At 35.9% G+C, this 19,937-nt stretch overlaps 1 protein-coding gene across 1 annotated transcript in view; it reads right to left on the reverse strand.

Moving 5' to 3' along the window:
* Window positions 1–3,868: 3,868 nt before the first annotated feature.
* The window catches only part of ACVR1B (activin A receptor type 1B), a 42,765-nt gene continuing 26,696 nt past the window's right edge, over window positions 3,869–19,937 (reverse strand). Inside the window, exons 5-9 of the mRNA XM_034412407.3 lie at window positions 15,726–15,893; window positions 14,494–14,650; window positions 13,566–13,690; window positions 11,138–11,268; window positions 3,869–9,728 (exon numbers count right to left, since the gene is read on the reverse strand). Coding sequence (XP_034268298.2) covers window positions 9,603–9,728; window positions 11,138–11,268; window positions 13,566–13,690; window positions 14,494–14,650; window positions 15,726–15,893 — 707 coding nt within the window. The 3' untranslated portion in view covers window positions 3,869–9,602. The remainder of the gene's footprint in view (window positions 9,729–11,137; window positions 11,269–13,565; window positions 13,691–14,493; window positions 14,651–15,725; window positions 15,894–19,937) is intronic.

A 19,937-nucleotide genomic window follows, 5' to 3' on the forward strand; every position in this document is an offset into this window, starting at 1 on the left:
AGGCAATAGATTCCTAGTGCAAGGTCATGTGTATTAATACGATGCAAAAGCTTGATGGCTAGAAAACCTTTTTGGTGAGCCCAAGATGGACTTAAAATTAATTAATTTAATCCAAGAGCTTTTTGAATAACAGTTCTCACTTCAATAATTCAAATACTGTACATAGATTGAGTACAAGGAATCCAAATCATTATCTGTGCCAAGATTTACAATAGCTGGAGGAACTGATCAGTACAATGGAAAAGCATCCATTCTCAAAGAAATTATCTGAAAAAGAAAAACCACATTGTTTGTCGGTTATGCATCTACCAGTAGCCCTTGCTTAACAATGGAAATTGGAAGAAGAATTTCCATTGTTTAGCGATGCACCTTAGGATATCACATTACTGCATTACTTAGCAACAGTAATTCTGGCGCTCTTAGTTGTTGGTCTGAAATGAGGACTGAAGATCATTAAGTGAAGCCCACCTTGTAACTTCCTGCCAGTTTCCAATAAACAAAGTCAACAGGGAAGCCAGCAAGACCCAGGTGGCTCACAAGTAGGCTGGCAGACAGGTAGATGGCTGCTGCTGGGAAGTTGAGGGTATGCGGGTGACTGGCAATCTCAAAATCCATTTGCAGAAAGTCTTTAGAAATATTTAGTTCTCCATTTGGCTTCTGATACTGTGCCTGATAATGTTTCTGTAATGAAACTAAAATGAAGTAAAAATGGGGATTTGATGGGTAAGAAAGTCTATGGAACCTTTTCACCTTATGTTCCACTTCTGTCTACTACTGTTGATTGTTTTACAAATATTATATAGGGAAGAGAAATAAAAGGGCAGAGTGATGTCTTATAAACATCTTCATCAGGATTGTGCACAGCCATAATAAAATAGTTCTTCAGAATTCATTTTGGAAACCCAGATAACATTAATTTTTATAGTTTAGGGATTGAAATCCATTCAGAAGTTAATATATATACAGTAGCTTTAAAACATTTATGTTCAGAAATGTCTTCATTCTCAAAGTAATTTAAATTTACTTGAATTTTAAATCCTATAATTTCTCTGAGACTATTTGCCTAATCCTGCAACTTTACCTTATTCCATATTTTATATGTTCTATGTCCAAATCATATTCAGAGGGTTATAAAGGGTTACAATATAGATCACATGAAAATCATGAGACTGATTTCCATGTGATCTATATTGTAACATTTTATAGTCCGTTGTTATTTAACACCTATAGCAGATTAATTCATACATAACTTTAAGAAATAACATGGTTTATTTTTGGTTTAGTACGATGTCTGAAACCAGCTTAAGAAATAAACCATGAATTGTTTTTGCAGCAAGTCATATCTGGAAATTAGAACAAGGTCATGGTTAGAACAACTGACTTATCATAATCCTGTTTTGAGTCCAGAGCTACAACTTTTGTTTCTGGCATCAACAGATAATTGAGGAAAACAAGCCAAAAATTGGAAAACACACCTCATTTATATGCTTATCTGCCAGATCAACTCTGATTTACTCGTAATTTATCCTAGCCTCAGAGTTATAGGTTAACACATCCATCAACTCAGAAGCATACTTGTCGTACTGGAGGTTCTACAAAAATTGTGGTCAACTGGTCACACTTCAATCTATTTGTTAAAATATCAACCAAATATGCAACTATAATTGCTGCTCTCTACATGTTGTATGGCTTCTGATGAGGGTGTTATCATGCAGTTCCCAGTATTATTCTGTGCTTTCTTCTTCTTCTTGTTGCTGGGAGGAAAAAAAAGCTACCAGAAAGGGGGTAAATTCCATATTTCAATATCTTTTTATTAGCAATTCTTAGAATTTGCATCTGAAGGCACCAGTAGTGAAAGTGTAGACTTGTTTTAGAGAAAGCTTGTGATGTATGTTAGGGACTGTAGCAGACTTGATTATTCCATTTTTTTCCATACATCTCTGAACAGAATAAGAAGGCACAAAGCTCCTCATTCATATGGTACAAAATTAGATGCCCAATACGCCTATCTCCCTACAGCAGTGTTTCTCAACCATGGTAGCTGGAAGATTTGAGGACTTCTAAGTCTCAGAATTCCTCAGCTACAGCTACATCTTCCAGTTGCCATGGCTGAGAAACACTGCCCTAGAGTAAGCTTTAGTTTCCCCTATCCCTTACTAGTCTGCCTGGGTCAAAGTGTAATTACATGGAATTAACCTTGAAGCTGACAAATTGATCCAATCCCACATTTATACCATTTAAAAGTTGAAGGATTTATTACAGAGGAGTTGATAAAAACATATCAGAGGAAGAGTACAAGCAACAATAATAATCAATTCACAAATATTCCCTAACCTACGTGTAATTGTTGCACCCATTTTTAAGGTGACATTGTTACAACACTGGCAAAAAATAAAGGTCCATTTCAGTCATGAGGTTTTTTTGTATGCTACTCCTATCATCCTCTTCCAGATGAGTGCAGAATATTTTTGAGAATATAAAACTGTTCAGTCCTGCTATATAGTATTTGCTTGTCCTTGCTTGGTTGTTGATTCAGATGTGATAATTTTCTCATTCTAAGGCTATTATTCCCTTTATGAGCTGTTTTAAGTACATTCTAGAATGTTTTTACTGGGAATTCTTTTCCAGATTGTTGGACCTGACATAGATTCAAAATCTGTAGATCAATATCTAACCATCTTTCTCCATTTTTTAATCTCTTAAATGGATAAAGAGTAAATCAAAAATCCTCAAAAGAATGTTTTAAAAAATAATGTACAGTAGATTAACCCATGACGATTGTTCAGCATCCTTCTGGCACTCCAGGGGGAAAGCAGAGGGCACTAGTAGTTGGCCAATCCCACAGCTGTACAGGGCACAACCGTCATGTCCTGGCAACATGTTTTTTTAGGGCAAGATTAAAGCATAACTCAGAAAATAAAATCCCAAATTTGTGAGATAATCCATTAAGCAGAACTTCATTAACACTGAAATTCTACCCATGCTTTACATGCAAGTAAATTCTACTAAGATGAATGACACTTGTTACCAAGCAATTATACAGGATGAATGTGTTGCACCAAAACAAAAAGAAGAAAGCCAGGTACCTTGAACTTTTAACTCTTTCACATTTCTGGTTCTTTGGGCAAAGTCAGAACTTCCCTAGAAGTTCTTTCACAGATGAATAATCCTGAAGTGCAAGAACTCCATTAAAGTATTCAGGTAGCCCTGAATTTACAACTATTCACTTAGAGATGGTTTGAAGTTACAAAAAGTGAAAGTGATAGTTGTGAAAGTGAAAAAAGTGACTTACAACCAGTCCTCATACTTACAACCATCACAACATCCCAATAGTCACATAATTAAAATTTGGGTGCTTGGCAACCGGCATGTACTTATGACAATTCCAACATCCCCCAGTCATGTGATCGCCATTTGCAACCTTCCCAGCCAGCTTCCAACAAGCAAGGTCAATAGTGGGAGCCAATTCGTTTAATGATCACGATTCAACAATTGCAGTGATCTGTTTAACAATCGTGGCAAAAAAGTCATAGAATCTGGCCGGATTCATTTGCTTTGCTTAGCAAGGGAAATTTTTGCCTCAATTGTGGTCATAAAATGAGGATTACCTGTATTCTGAAATTGATCCAATTCAAGCCCTAACATTTGCTTTATTCTCATAGCACAGTTCCAAATAGTATCGACAACGTAATTTTTTCCTATAGTAATCTTTTATACAATTATTAGAAACATAGCTTCATGTAGCTCAGTTATATCTTTGAGTTATCTTTATGTATTTTTCTTTCCATTCTCTTAGCCAATATTAAAATTCAAGCGTGTAAAGTACAGTATAGATAAGTCAGAACTGAAACATAAAAAGTCATAAGAGTTTATGTGAATAAAAACAAACTTTTAATAATGTACAACCAAAAATTTGACAGCCTCATTCTTATATTAAAACAAAAGATTTCTTTCCTATATTACATCTATTTACATTTGCATACTGAGGAGATAAAGTGTCTAAGTGGCTATTTTACAGTCTTTCTCTAGTAAAACATATAAAACCTGAAACAAATATAAAAGTCAAGAAGGAATAATTTTTTGGGACAAGAAAGACAGAAGAGACAATAGTACCAAGAATGATCTATTCTGAAGCCGGTGTGACCCCCAACTGTAAGTCATACCATACAAATTTTGGAAAAGATTAAGGGCATTGCAAATGCAATTTTCTCTTGGGAAATTTCATATCAAGACTCTTTAGTGTTTGTTTTAATAAAGTTGGCTGATGTTCCCCAAATGGAATTTAACATGGGGATTCTATCCTGCTATTTGTAACCCCATAGCTGGGTTATTTGGCCACTGGATTAAATTTCATGAAAAAAACCTCGAAGTACCATGACAGTTACTGGTTTAATTTGTAATGGAATCTCCTACTAGTTTTACTTTTAAGTAACTATGAAGGAATGGTTAGAAACATTAATGCTATTGTTATCACATTAAACAGAATATTTGCTCCTCTTAGTCAAAGATGCCAACTGCAGTAGCTAACTACCACGTCACTGGAGTGATATAGACACATCAAAGAAATGTCTTAAAACACCACCCAACTCTGCTTTATTAAAATGGTGCAATTTGAGGGCCCTTTTTTGAAGATGCCTACAGTCTGAAATCAGGCAAATGTTCCTGTTTTCCATTTAGGAAAAGCAATTCTTTGGTCATTTTTACTTTGTCATGATAATGCAAAATAAATAAATAAATCTCAAGAGTCCAGTTTTGCTGGATTAATTTGAGGGCTTCTTTATGAATAAAATGGTTCTTGTCCTCTCTGGATTGGATGCCAGGAAGGCAGAGCTTATTGTGGGGCCTGGGATGCCACCAGATATGATCTGGATTATTTTGAGCTGGTGGAATCCAAGGAAGCAGACAGAATCCTCTGTAGTCTGATCACCCACCATTATGTTGTATTCCTTTGGGTGGCTGGCTAGGGTGTGATCAGCCGGATCTGGGAGGTTATTTATGATTCTTTGAGAGAGAAGCTGATGCTGCCTGCTTTGAAGGGAGTAACTGAAAAAGAAAAACCTGGGTTCAGCTGTGCTTGATAAAAGTTTGCCCTATATGTAGTCTACCCTTCTTAGGAACGGGTGTTGCAAAGTAGTAGATAATTAGCTAGAGAAGATCCTAGAGGAAGCAGATTATCTGGACCTTGTTCAGTCAGGATCCAGACCTGTGACAAAAATGGCACTGGCTTTCCTGATAGATAAACTTCCTTCAGATGCAGATGGGGTGAGGGGACAAAGCCCCTCTTGGTTTTATCAGAACTAAGCAGTGTACAAATGCCATCAAGAATACCATGGGGTCCTTACAGGGAGTTTGAGGCACCATTTTACAGTAGTTCTGCTCCTACCTGAGAGTGTGGTCAGTCAATGACTTGTGGGAGATGCACCTAAATCCATGAAGCTTTAGTGTGGGATCCCTCAGGGCTCCGTGTTGTTTAAAATCTATATGAAACTGGTGGAACAGGCAATTTACTGGCTCAAGTTAAGCTGATAAATAGCTTCAAATACTTTGGAAGCATCATCTTAAGTGATGGTTTTTTGGAGAAAGAAATCGACTCCAGGATCAGCATGGATAGTCAAGCACTGGGACGGCTGTGTACTAAAGTGCTCAATCAATACAGCATCCATATCTCCATGAAGCAAAAAGTCTAGAGAGCTGTGTTTAGCCTGTTCCTCTTATATAAATGTGAGTCCTGGACTCTGCATCAAAGATACATCAAACTGGAGAAATTTCACATCTCCAATCAACCCTTTGCATTCTTTGGCAACACAGTCTCCAATCTGGAGGTCCTGGATTATGCGGAGTCCACCAGCACTGAGTCCCTAATTATGAGTGGTTGGAGATGGGTGGGATATGTCCTCAGCATGGATGACTGCTGTATGCCTTGCCAGTTGCTCTACTAGAGCTTGAGAAGAGACTTCAAGGTTGACCATGCAAGCTCTACATGTGAATGAAACCCTATGCCACTGTGACACCCAACCATGGGAACTAGAAGCCACAATTAATGACAGAACATGCTGGCAAGCCCTGTGCTATGAAGTCTTCACCAGCTTTGAAAATAAGGCGCCATCAAAAACTGGAAAAAAAAAAAAAACCTGGGCAGCAGCAGAGAATAACACCCACGCTTACTACAACAATGGACTTCCATTGCTCCCACTGTGTGCTAGACTGGGACTGCAGAACCACCTCTGTGTCCACAGATGAACTCTAAAACAATGCTCAATTATACTTCACAATCCTACGGACATTTTGAACCAGCATCGATGAGGTTTGGATGGAGCAAGATAACATCAAATTCTGCAAGGCAGGGTTGATAATGGTCAGTAGACCACTCTGGACTGCATTATCTCCCCCTGAAGGATGTGGTTGTCAATTTGGGATCTGCATGGATTCACAATTCCTACCTAAATAACTGGTGGAAACTGTGGTCGGGTGGCTTTGAACTATTTACAATCCTATATAGAACAGGATGCCTTGTCTTCAATAACTCAGACTTTGACTACTACTTGACTACTGCAATGTGTATTACAATGAGCTGCCTTTGAAGACAATCTGGAAGCTGTACCTGATACAAAATGTGGCAGTAAGATTATTGGCAAGACAGCCCCATCTAGCCAGAATTACACCTATGTTAAAGATCCTGCATAGGTAGGTGGTAAACTTCTGGGCCAATTCAAAGTGCTGGCCATTAGCCAACAGAGCCCTAAATGGCACATGGTGGGACACATACAGGCAATATTATAACAGTGTTCACTGGTTTAGTCATCAAGAAAGGATCTGTGAAAATTGACTCCCTTTGTGAAGTTTACAATATCCTCCAACTCGGGGAATATTCTCCCCGCAAAAGTACATGCAGTCCCCACCTAATGTAAACAGATTAAAGCTATTTTATTTCAGTGCACTTTTGATCTTGGATGACTGTCTTATCTTTTTATTTCTGCTCTCTCTAGTTATTTTTTGTTATTGATAAGTATTTGAATTTGACTATTGTTATAGGTTGTGATTTTTTGTTTTGATGTTATACAATCCAGTTTCTTATGGGATTTGAGCAGATTACAAGCTCTATTAAATAAATAGCCTTTCATGCAGAACTAGAACTGCTTTATTCTGAGAAGGAAGCAACTGATGTAATATTTATAGCAAATTACCATAAGGCATAATTGGGGGAATTCTACTCCAATTTAAATTGAATATACAAAACAGGTTTATCTGCCTCTAAACCGTAGATCTAGGAGTAAATATCAAGAAGTATGCAATACAAATAGTACACACATTTTGGCAAAATTATTTATCGCTAAGGAATACTTTGAAACAAAATATGTTTAAGGGAAGTACACACTTTTTATCCTGAAGTTAATTTCATGTCTATCACTTAAAATCTTCAACTTATCTATGAAAATCAAATGGCTCTTTTTAATTGGAGGTGGATTTGACAGTAAATTATACACATGAACATTTCCATTACCTGAGCTCCAAGTGTAAATCTTCGTCATACATTGTTCTCAATTCCAACTCCAGCAATCATAGATGCCATTTCTTATTTATGAAAATATATGATTAACATAAATTTCAAGGTGCCTTTTACTTTAGATCAGAAATGCAAGGAAGATTTTAGTAAATGGTGTCCCTTTGCTAGAGATTTGTGGTGGTCTCTGGCTCAGAAATGATCAGACCAAAATAATAGAAAAAGGCAAGTTTTACAATCAGAAGCACAAATCCCACAAATGCCTACAAACAAAAGCGCCTGAGATTTTCAAAACACAGCATTAAAGGAAGCTACAACTTGTTACAGACCTAAATGAAGATGTCAAATTGACTCCAATACACAATGCAACTCTGCAATGTATATAATACAATCAAAGACACAATAAAGGTTAAGGGAGAGAGAAGGAAAGACGAACACATGCCTATTCTGACAAACAACAAATACAGAATGCTTTATATTCTTATAAAATCCCCTGTCCAAGAAGGGATAACTCCTCCTCTTAGTAGTCAAGGGCTCATGGTTTATATAGAAACAGTTCCAGTGTAAAATTGAGCTGTGTGCATTTCTCAGTTTTTTTCTCTTTTTTGCAGTGATTTCTTTATAAACAAATGAGAGGTAATTATCTATTTTATAAACAATAGTAAAAAAAGTTAAAATCCAGCCCCTCCATTAAAATAAGAATTAAAAAAATTAATCAAACCACTCCAGTTAAAAGTTATGGCTTCAGGAGTTTCTCTCAAACACCCAACCTACACATAATGGAGTTTCTAATGCATTATTTGCATCACAATACAATCTCAGGCTGTCCCCCCCCGCCCCCCCCACAAAAAGATGTGACAGCCTAATCAGTTCTACTATGCCCTGATCATTTAATTCAAACAAAATGCATGCAGTTAATCCATTCCCAATCCTTCCCTACCCCACCCCACCCCACGCCCAAGTGACACAAAGTAGCTTCCAGAATAAGGGAGATCATATTATATTTATCTATCTATATACACATAAACGTACGTACACACACACACACACACACGCTTTATTTTGCAGTCATTGTTCCTTGAAAGGACAAATGTTGCTAGGAAGTCTCTGAGTGCATATTTCTCCATAGCCATTTCATTCGGCAGAGAAATGTAAAACACCAGAGTTGTTCTGCCAAAGGTACCTTGAGAAATGAAAGGGCAATGATCCTATATGGTCAATTTTGTTTGTCTTTCTTTAACTAGGAAAGCACCAATTTCAGCAGATACCCAATTCTTCCACAATTCTTTCTGCTTGCTAGGTAATCATTGCTACCCATTATGGGAGAATTTTAAACTAAAAAACAAACACGCACAATCAAAGTATTTTCCCTGCTTTAAAAAAAGAGAGGGGTAGAATGGCAGTGAAACCATTTGTACGGTGCCCCCCAAAAGTCTACTATTTACCAGGGCAGAACCCTACTCCTTCCTAGTGAGAAGACAGCTAATTATCAGCTAGTGAGAAATAGGGAATTAGCACCTGCACTTCACAAAAGGACACTCTACATTTTCAACATGCACAGGAGCACAAGCAGACACAATACACACCTACAGGGCAAAGGGATGCACACCTTTGCACATGCACACGCTGTAGTTCTGGCTTAGGATCTACTGAGCTAGAAAAGGGCCACTATCTGGCCAGACAAAGTGCACACAAGGTGCCTGTGTGTACATGTCAGTCCTCAAAACCTTCCCCTTGCCACACTTTTTAATCCACAAGAAAGTATCATCTTCTCCCAAGCCATAAGGCTTTCCCTAATCAGCACATAACTCAAATTTACAGGGATTTCCATAAGAGAAACAAGGTTATATTGTGACTGACATTCTCCTATACAAGCCCCTCAGAACGCTCTCGAGAGGAAATTCAAAAAAGATGCGTTTCACTCTTGAATGAGGAAATGAGTGAAGTCTCTAATGTCGATCCTCCTCACCTGGCCACCTGCAGGCCAAGCTGTTCAGTTGATAGCAGCAGGCTGAATACAAAGACGAGGTAGGCCTTCTTCACCACATCAATTCTCGCATGGCAGCTTTTTGTGCACTTTCCTCAAGATGGTGCTTGCAGTCTAAATTTTCACATCTTCCTGGATACTGAGTTGAGAAAGAGTTTTCTTGATGCGTAAAGCTGTTAGCCGTGCTGCTCCATTGGCATACCAGCACTCTCGCATCATTTTTCCCATAATTCGCAAAGCCTGGAAACATGGGGAGAATGGCATCAGGAGAAATCTCTTTTCAACAGATCGAATCCATTTTTTTTAAATCCATGAAGAATAGGCTGCTTTTATGCTTGTGATGCTGCTTTGTGCTTATTCTTTTTTATTAGTATGCATTTAAAACTGCAGTGGCATCATATTTTCTTATTAGGATTTTTTAAAAAAAATCTAGTCAAAATAAAATTCAGTTTTTGCCAATTGCCTCCTAAAAGAAGCAAAGATTTGTCTTTCACAATCATGAAAAAGACAATTCTTTGTCACTAACTGCATTTCCACAGAACTCAAGTTGTTTTTAAAAACTATGGTTTGTTAAATATTCCATACTAATCAATCACTATGCTATAATTTGGAGGTTTTTTTGCTTTGTATTATATGAAAACCAAGGCAGAGCCAATCCAACTTTTTAATACTTTGAAGCCGAAATCTCCACTTGAGTTTTGTCTTTTGCATATAAACTATTCATTTTTATCTTTCTTCAAACAAGTAAAGAAAATTTGAAAAAATGGTTGTGTTTAAATACCATGTTTGGCTATAATGTGGTCCTGCTTGATTTGGCTTGAAATGTGTGATGTGTGAATATAATGTGTGTTATTCAAAGTGCCACAATTATGCAAATCTTAGCTTAGTGCAATGTATAACCTAGTCCCGTGTTGGTAAACCTATGGGAACGTGTGCCAGAAATGGCACCCAGGACCATCCCGCGAGGAATGTAAGGCCTCACTGACTCCTCTTCCGCATTCCTGTGCACACACACGCACCATCACACGTGTGGCAAAACCCGGAAGAGCAGTGTTCCGTCATGCATGCGCAAGCCGGCACCTGAATGTCCGGGTTCACATTGCGCACAAGCGTGATGGCCAGCTGTTCGTCTGGTGCATGTCCATGCCAGAAACTGGACGTTCAGGAGCCGGCTTGTGCATGCGCGATGGACTGCCGCTTTTTCAGGTATCGGAGCTCCTGCGCACGCCAAGGCCAGCGGGGCCACATGGTCCAGGTGGGATGGTTTTCCGTGCCATTTCCGGCACGCAGGCTGGCACGCGGTGACGTAAAACATTAGGCATCACTGACCTAGTCCAGTTTTAACTGACTGCGTAGAATTACAATCAAAGCCAGAATTCTAATATATTTCATAGAAAATTCTTTTTTGTATGTGTGTATTAACCTATAGATTGCACAGACCTTATTCAATAAGCCAGAATAAAATTCTTCAGTACAAAATATTAAAAAGAGAGGATGAGTTGATAACTGGGGTTCTTTATCCAATTGCTACCAAGATTTCATGCCAACAGTTTGCTGAAGCTTTCCTTGCCCGTCTAGCTAATATGACAAATACTATATTAAGAATTATGCTTTATGGCATGCTTTTTAGTTTTCAAGATCAACTGTACCTCATAACTCTGCCACCAGTTGGGAATGTTCGGTCGTAGTTTCTGTTCACATACCACTTTTCGCATTTCTTCAATGGACGGGTCAGAGGGCACAAGGTCATAGTATGGGAGCTGATATTCTTCATGAATACCTAAAAGGAAAAAAGAGAAACAAGCTATTATTTCTTATGAAAGTATCTTTTACATAGGCACAATAGCATTAATGATATAGGATGAACAGCCTGCAAAAGGAGCAGGAAGTATCATACAACATGGAACTTAGCAGTGAAGCTGATATCTGATATTGTGTGCAAATTGGTTTTCAATAATAATAAATGATAATTATATAACAACAATATGTGCGCAGGAAAAGTCTGTAGCCTGCTTCTTTAATATTTTTATTAACAAAATAGAAAACAATATAGAAAATAAGAAAAAAGGAGTTATATATATTCAGCAAATATTACATGAAAAATACTCTTGATGATCCTAGAAAAAACAAGAAAATTATTATCCACTATTGTATTCTTAACTCTAACAGTGCATTACAAATATTTTTTCTCCTAAGGAGATTATAAATAATGGCCAAGTTAAACCTAGAAGTAATATATTAATCTTTCAGTTTTGGTAATTAAGGGCTTGCCCAATATACAGAATATACTATCCAATCCATATGAAACTATTTTTCTTAGATTTCTTGCAATGAAATTATTAGAATCATTTTAGATTTTACCACAGCTTTTTCCAAACTATTTCATCACTTTTTCCAAACGATTTTCCAATATTACATATCATGATAACAATGACCAAAATCTCTTTCCCTCCTTTTAAACACAAATTCAAAACATGTTTATGTTCATTTCACCTTCTGTATTTGGGAACCAGTGATTTTCCTGAATAAAGAAGACATATACTTAACAACTACTACACAGTTGTATCTTGCACAAAAATCTTCAATGAGAGATTAATTGCCTATTTTATTATATACACCACTTAGAATTACATTGGTGATTGGAATGGCATAAAAAGTAAACAAACAAGATTTTTAAAAATGCTCTTAAATTTACTATTTCTTATCTACGGATGTTTTTAAAAAATACCTAATTTGTATAATATAAAAAGACAGTTTTTAAAAACAGGAACTTGCTCTAGCAAGATTATTCCTACAACTACTTCCTTTGTTATTTCAAAATTCTGATTTCAATACTTTTTTACAGAGTACTAATAACACTGTTATCTGAGTTAGCTTTTTAACATTTCAATTATATTTTAATCCTTTCTTTTTAATCAAAATTATTAGTTTTATCCCCGAGATTAAAGAGTTGTGTTATTAGTCTGTGGCAGAATAATTATTTTATCTTATTTTAAAGTGTGGCAATTTAAAAACTCAACCATGGAAAAGAGTACTTTTTGATTCATTATATTTAAGTTGTCTTTTGTTGCCTAATTCAGTTCAATTTATTTGATTTAGAAGCTGTCTGACTGCAAAATCTTTCTTCATTACATCCAATTCATTTTTTAAACTCTATAAGGCTTGTCTTCTTTGTCATGGACCTTCTTTTTGTCTAATTTAACTTTGAATGTGTTCTTTTTTTGCTATATAGCATTAAATGTGAGTTTTTCTTATACAAATGAGTATAATTCCAATTAGCATATTCATTTAAATATCTACAGTCTGGGTAAGCATTTCAATTATACTATTTCATGTTATAAATTTAAATTTAACTTATTTTAATGAGATCTGACCAATACATGCATAGACATTTAAAAACTTTGCCATATGTAGTTTTATTGAGATGTTGAAACAGTAATATGCAGATACAATGCACTTTTAGCAGACTTTCCAGAAGTGGAAAATTTTGAGTCTGGAAAATTTATGTTTCTTACTTATCTTTTGTCCTTCCTCTTTTCCATTTATGTAAATTTAAATAATACTTTTAATAAGCATAGACTGTAACTATGATTATTTTCTGCTTCCTGCTTATTTCCATTTAATAAACAATATTGTTTTTCAATTGATGACAAAAATGAATTGTAATCCTGATAACTGGTTAATAAAAATATAGTAAAAAAAATTACCTTACTTTGGAACACATTCTGCAGTCATTCAGATTAAGGAGGAATGTTTTTTTTAATATTTTATGACATACCACCTCTGTTAATTAATATACCAAAGAGAACAAGAAAATACCATTTAATGTTAATCCTGAACTGTAGCTTTGTGGTCTGAACCAATGACTATCATTTGAACATATTAAAGAAAAGTCCTACTACAATGCTAAATGAGTGGAAAGAAAGTCAGATTTTGAGTCAGCAACTTTATTTGCTTTGCATTAAAATGTATTGAATTGGAAAATCTGAAGCCAATAGAAAACTCTTTAACTTTTATGGGAGGGAGGGGGAGACAGAGAGGGAGGGAGGGAGAGAGAGAGAGAGAGAGATCTATTACCTCCTGAGTTGCACCTGCGCGCAATTTCCCAGTAAACCAGGCCAAGGGCATAGATATCTGCACACTTAAATGAATCAAAATGCTTCATGTTTATTGTTTCATCAAGAACCTCAGGGGCCATATAACTGTAGCAAAAGAACAATCAGATTAATGGCAACTATTTGAGACACATATGCTTCACTTATGCCACTTATACAGAAAATCATGCATCTATTGTCTACTATTACGAATAAGAACAAAAATTCATTCAACAACTTTGAGGAAGCCTATTATATTTTAGAATGTTTTATATTATTTGACTTTCTGTTAACATATTTTTAAAATGTTTACCAACAAAATCAAGCTAAAAAGAATGATAATTTTGTCTTGCTAGATAGCAGCACTGTAAAGGTTTTCTTGGCAGGAAAGGTGAAGCAGGAATAGAAACATAAGCAATCATTCTACAAAACTTCCTCGTTTGTCAAGTGATTTGTCTGATTTGAAAGAAGAACATATTAAAACACAATGCAAATTTTAAGTATATAGTTCATATAGATAAAAGGCAGTTTCCTAATTAATATGTGTTCAGCTATCATTAAAGATTATTATTCTCCTTCTACAATTCACCATTTAATGAACTGCTCAGGTTTATAGAAACGTTAATTACGTTTCTAATGCACATGATTTTGTTAAAGAATATTTTATGCTGTAAAGTATCTTATTGGGAAACTCTTTAAATTTCAGAAGTAATTTAATGCTCTAATTGATTCACAAATACCCAATCCTAATGATGCACGTGGAAAAAACTAATTAGAGTTAACAGCTAATGGCTAAGAAAATACAATTCTAAAAATGAAGCAACCAACAGGCTACAGAGAAAGGAAGCATTTAAAATTACCAGCTGTATCTTTATATACCCACCCCTGTCAGCTCAGGTATAATTACTCACCGTTTTGTTCCAACTCTCTGATTAGGGGCAATATCAATTGTATCAGTAGCAGAATCATGGCGGACAGCTAGACCAAGGTCTGCAATGGCACAAGTCCCATTCTTCTTCACTAATATATTTTTGGATTTCAAGTCACGATGTGCAATCCCAGGTTTTCCTAACAAAGGATGAGAGAATGAGTTCTGTTTATACACTTCGATCAAGAAAAAACAAAAAAAGAGTCCCATGTAAAAACCTTGGCTAAGTCATGATAATGTTCATCCGAGATCTAGAAATTGTCATTTATCCTGAAGGGAAAGAAAGCAAGATCTTTTGTCCGACTTCAACAATGTAAGTTGAATGGGTCTTCTACTGCCAACTCCTCCTAGATTAAGACAATAGTACAGTTCATATATACTATTTCTATCTTGTTAAATCCCCATTTAAAATGTAGGATGAAGAACAAGAATTATCTATTCTCATTTATATCCTTCCTTAGCACATTAATCCTGATTATTTTAAAGTACAATTCCTCATTACTTTGAATAAGAGAAACTATGCTTAACATCAGTTCATTAAACAGAATCTCTAGCCCATATATTCTATACATCTCTTCCTCTTAAATAAACAATATCAGATTTCTAAATCTTCTCAATATTAACCTATAGGCTAATTCAATCCAGCAAGGTTGGCATAATGCAGGTTCCTTTCATTAAACAATATGACCAATTGGGACCCTGGAAGTGCATCTTCTTTGTAGCGAACTCTACTCTTTGGAATGCTTTTTCCCTGAGAGCCAGCTGGCCTCCGTTCTGCTGTTATTTTGAGGAGCTATGAAGACCTGGCTCTTCACCCAGGCCTTTAGCAAGTGAGAATGAGATCGCTTCCTTCATTCCTCCTAGTCCAGGGGTGTCAAACTGGGGGCCCATATGCAGGCCACGCCCACCCCAGCTCCATGAAAGGGAATAAATGTCACAACTTGACACCGCAAGTTTGACACTCATGTTCTAGTCTGTTTTGCTTGGCATTTTTTATTGATTTTATTGCCATTTTTAAAAAAAATTGAATCATCCGGAGTCATTGAGAGTTGGGCAGAACACAAATTTAATAAATTATCATTGTTGCTGACATTGTTGCTAATTCTTTTATATCAAAATAATTTATTCTCTTTTTCAACTAATGTCTATCAATAATAACAGAAGTTTGTCTAATTTCCAGCTGTTCATTATCAAATGTACATTAGTACCCCTTACCTTGAGTCCCCACAATTTCCATGTGCAGATGTGCCAAACCACTGGCAGCAGACAGAGCCAATTTAATCATCCCTTCAATAGTAACAGTATATCGGTTGAGGTAATCAAACAGAGAGCCATGCTCATGGTAATCAGAGACCAACCATAATTGTGTCCAAGTGCCATTATCTGTTGGCAATACAAAAAAAGGAAAATATACTTAAACAAGAAAATAACAATGGTCTTTTTTTAAGATGTCATTGAACAACAGCAGATTCATTACTGCTTGCTGCTATTTAGCATAGTTCAGAAACATGTTATATTTTAACTGTATCTGTGTAACTATTTATTGTGGGATTTATACTAATGCAAGTTTGTACTATTCCTTTTCCAGTTTAATCCTCACAATAATCAAAATATTATGGTAGAGATTGTATGTTTTTTAAAAAAAGGGAAGGAATATAAAGTTGACTTAGCTCTTAATGGATTTTCCTTGAACAGGACTCAATGACAAATTGATTTTTAAATATGTATTTATAGATAAGAGATAAAATTATGGGAACAACCTATTTTTTGTTATATTTTCAGAAAAAGTGATAAAGAATTGTGTTAAAAGGAAAGAAATATGAAACTGGTTTATTTGATTAATGTTAAAATATATACATTGTTATTTTCTCATAACAATGGATTTTGCTGATTAGGACTAAATGAAAAGGCTTTAAATTTTGTTTATAGATAAGCAATGAGATATGGGAATATTTTTTGTTGTAGTACAGAAAAGGTGATAAGTTATTGAAATTGCACTTGTTTTGATGAAGGGAATATCTTTTTATATTTTTCCCTTTTCTTTACACTTTACCCCTTTTTTCTTAGTTTGTATTTATTTTGTGTATATTTATGTAATTTTAATAAACATTATAAAGAATATCTCAGATGGTCTGTACCAGTTTTTTAAAAATAAATTTTTATTTTTAAATATACATCAATATCAATACATGAACAGTGTGGCCCCTGGGTATAATTCATTTTGATACAAACATCAATAATGATAATCATAATAACTATTGTATTAATCAAATTTATATAATCCTAGAATTTATATACATGGTTTTTTAAGGTAATTATTCAATATTACAATATTCCATTTTAATGCCAATAGTGTTATAAACGTACATAGTAATACCATCTTTCACCCTCTAGTCTTTCCCATCAAATTGTTACTTCTATTATATAAAAAGGAAGGGGAAAAATTATATCTGCTAATATTCCCCCTAAATCACGTCACTATTACTAATTCTAATACACAAAGGTGTGTATTCTTATTTCTTCCTCTATAAATTTATAATCAGGCCATCATTATATTAGGAAAAAAAGAAGAAAATAATCTATAATAATTTCTATCCATTGTCTCTTGCCCATTTTAATACTTCAATTCTTATTCGTTTTTTGGCTTGCCTCCCATATTCCTGTCTTGGATCTTTATCTCTATCAACATCTGTATCTTCACCATTCAGACTGAATATTTCTCCCATCTCTATCCTCCTTAACTGCCAGATCTCCAGAATATCCACCCACACCCCTATCTCCCTTTCAAAAGTATCTTCCCAGTTATCTGATTCCATTTTTAAATCTCTTAAAGTGCTTCTCAGTAGTTCCGGGCAAGACGCAATCAAAACGCAGTAAACACAGTTCAGCTCTTTACAGTACGCTGGTTTATTCACGTCGGCTTCCAGATACACGCTGTGATTCGCAAAGACGAACGAAATCGGCGCTATGGTTCTCTGGAAATGGGCATTTATATAGCCCACCCGTTCATTACCTCCTTTAATACCACGCCCCTGTTGATTACCACCACACCCTTCTTCATAACGCGGTGGCTCATCAGTGCGTTCTGGAACGTACTCTCGTAGCGTTGTTTAGGAAATGCCCTACACCCGCTGCACACGATACCGCCACCCCTCACCCCGCACACGACCGCCTGCACCCAGTGCCACCGTCACCATGTATGTATGTATGTATGTATGTATGTATGTATGTCCTTAGATGCTGTCATCGCGCAGTAGCGTTGTCGAGCGTGCTGTGAGGCTTGACAGTGCTTTCCCCTTAGTTTATTTCAATAGTCATTATTAACTTTATCATCATCTCCTTCCCATCTTTTGGTTTTGTTTGCTGATTTGTCCGTTCTGTCTTTTCTTCCATTCTTTCTGCTATCTCCTCTCTTTCCTGGACTCTTTGTTCTTCGTTCATCATCAGTTGTAGTATATTTTCTATTTTCCCATGTATGCCTTGCATTAGGTACTTTATCTCTCTATGATTCTTTTCCATAGTGCTCCTAATGCTTTGAAACATCCATTCCATTTCTCTTGAAATCTCACTCCTTTCCCCTGATGAAGCATCTTCTCTTAATTTAATAAGTCCCACTCTTACTCAAATCCAAAAGCAATATATTCTAGTCCAATGTTACTCCTCAGAAAGTTCAGTAATCATAGCCCTTTACATCAAGGACTATTGTTAATCAATTCCATTTAAGTAGTCCAGGAAGCTTCCACAAGTCAAAAATCACTTTGCTTTACTTAAAAGTCTTCCTTATTCTCTTAATAGGATCTCCAGTAATCATAAAGTAACTAGTTATAAAACAGTAGGTGTCACCACAATCCTCCAGATCTATGTTATTTCTCTCATCAAAAAGTTTCTTTTAAACTTGTAGGGGTCTGGTATATTCCATTCACCAGTAGATGGCGCCCTCAGCTTAAGTTTCAGCATTGTTTCAAGTCTTATAAATATAATTAATCCAAATTTAGTTCATTTTTTGGGAACAAAGTCCATTATTCAAGTAGGTAGTCCAGAGTTGTTATGACTTTTCAAAACAACACCTACCTAATTTAAAAATCCAGATTTTCTGTTTTAAAAGGTTTTTCGCTTTTCTCCTCTTAGTTCCTTTCTTTCGGGTCTAGGATTTTTCTCTCAACTGTAGTTTGCTGCTTTAAAAAATAGTTCTAAGAGTCTCTTTTCCTGGATTTTCCTCTTTTTTTTTTCTTTAAGGTTAGGGTCTAAATAAAAAGGAATCTTCTTCCCCAGCTCCAATCACTGTTAATCTGCACCGCTCCTGCACATTACTTTGTTGCCTCGACTATCCCAGCTTCGTGGCAGCCATGATGGCTGCCTCTTCATCGAGGGAGAGGGAAGAAGCCCAGAGTCCAGAAGAAGAGTTGCTACTCTCCCCAAATTACAGGGTGCCCCTCTTTTCTTCACCACCCCTACAGGGTAGCTTTAGCCCCTTTTGGAGCCTCCAACAAGAAGTCGGTGTGGGAGCACAGAGACCTGCTCCTCATGTCCGATACCGCTGCGAAGTCAGCCGGAAGTCAGTCTGTACCAGTTTTTATGTTCAAGTTTGTCATTGTACAATGCAGCTAACTAATCCAGGCCTATATACTTTTCTTCACAGAATAGTGATTGCGGACTGTTTTTGTGCCTATAAAAGGCAGAAAATATAGCTTGTTTTATCGTAAAAGCAGAGAATAATAATGCTTAGGGGATGGAAATAGAAAAGCTGATTCTTGGGTATGTCAGTCTTTGCTCCATTAGAAGGCAGTTAAAAACTAATGTGCAGGAATGTTGTCATTTCATACAGCATTAGATTATTGAAGCTTGAAGAGCTTCAGAATAATGTGCTTTTCTGGATACTTTTATAGATGTTAACTGTGCCTCACAGCATACACTTGAATGTAATTAGATTGCCAAGTTATTTTAATATTGTTCAGTCTTGAATTCATCACACAGTGAACATTGTAAATAACTGATAGCCAAGCAGATATTCAGAGGTGTTTCCAGATAAACTTAACACATTTGCATGAACTGCACAAGATCAGATCAGTTTCTCAATTTTGTTTTCTGTTTTTTGACTGGATATGTTTCCAGGTATGGAAATGCAATGAAGAGTAAAGGAAGCGAATCTTAAGAGCTAATCTAGCACCAAACTATCATCAAACATATTTTGTTAGAATGTCTCACATTCAAGAATATTCACAATTTCAAATGTAGATCTGATAAAAAAAGTACTTTTATGAAAGTAATCAATTAAACTTCAAGAACTGGTTGCCATCTCAAGGAAGAATGTAATATTCTAGACAGGAAATTGTCAATCATACCTTGAATTACCAGTTTCTTTTTCTTATAATAGTTGCTTACTAGAAGCTAAAAACTGTTCATGCAGTTTATGTGAAAAGTAGGAAG

Source organism: Pantherophis guttatus, chromosome 2 (assembly GCF_059756535.1).
Source record: "Pantherophis guttatus breed Tessera chromosome 2, ASM5975653v1, whole genome shotgun sequence".
In the NCBI taxonomy this organism is placed as follows: Eukaryota; Metazoa; Chordata; class Lepidosauria; order Squamata; family Colubridae; genus Pantherophis; species Pantherophis guttatus.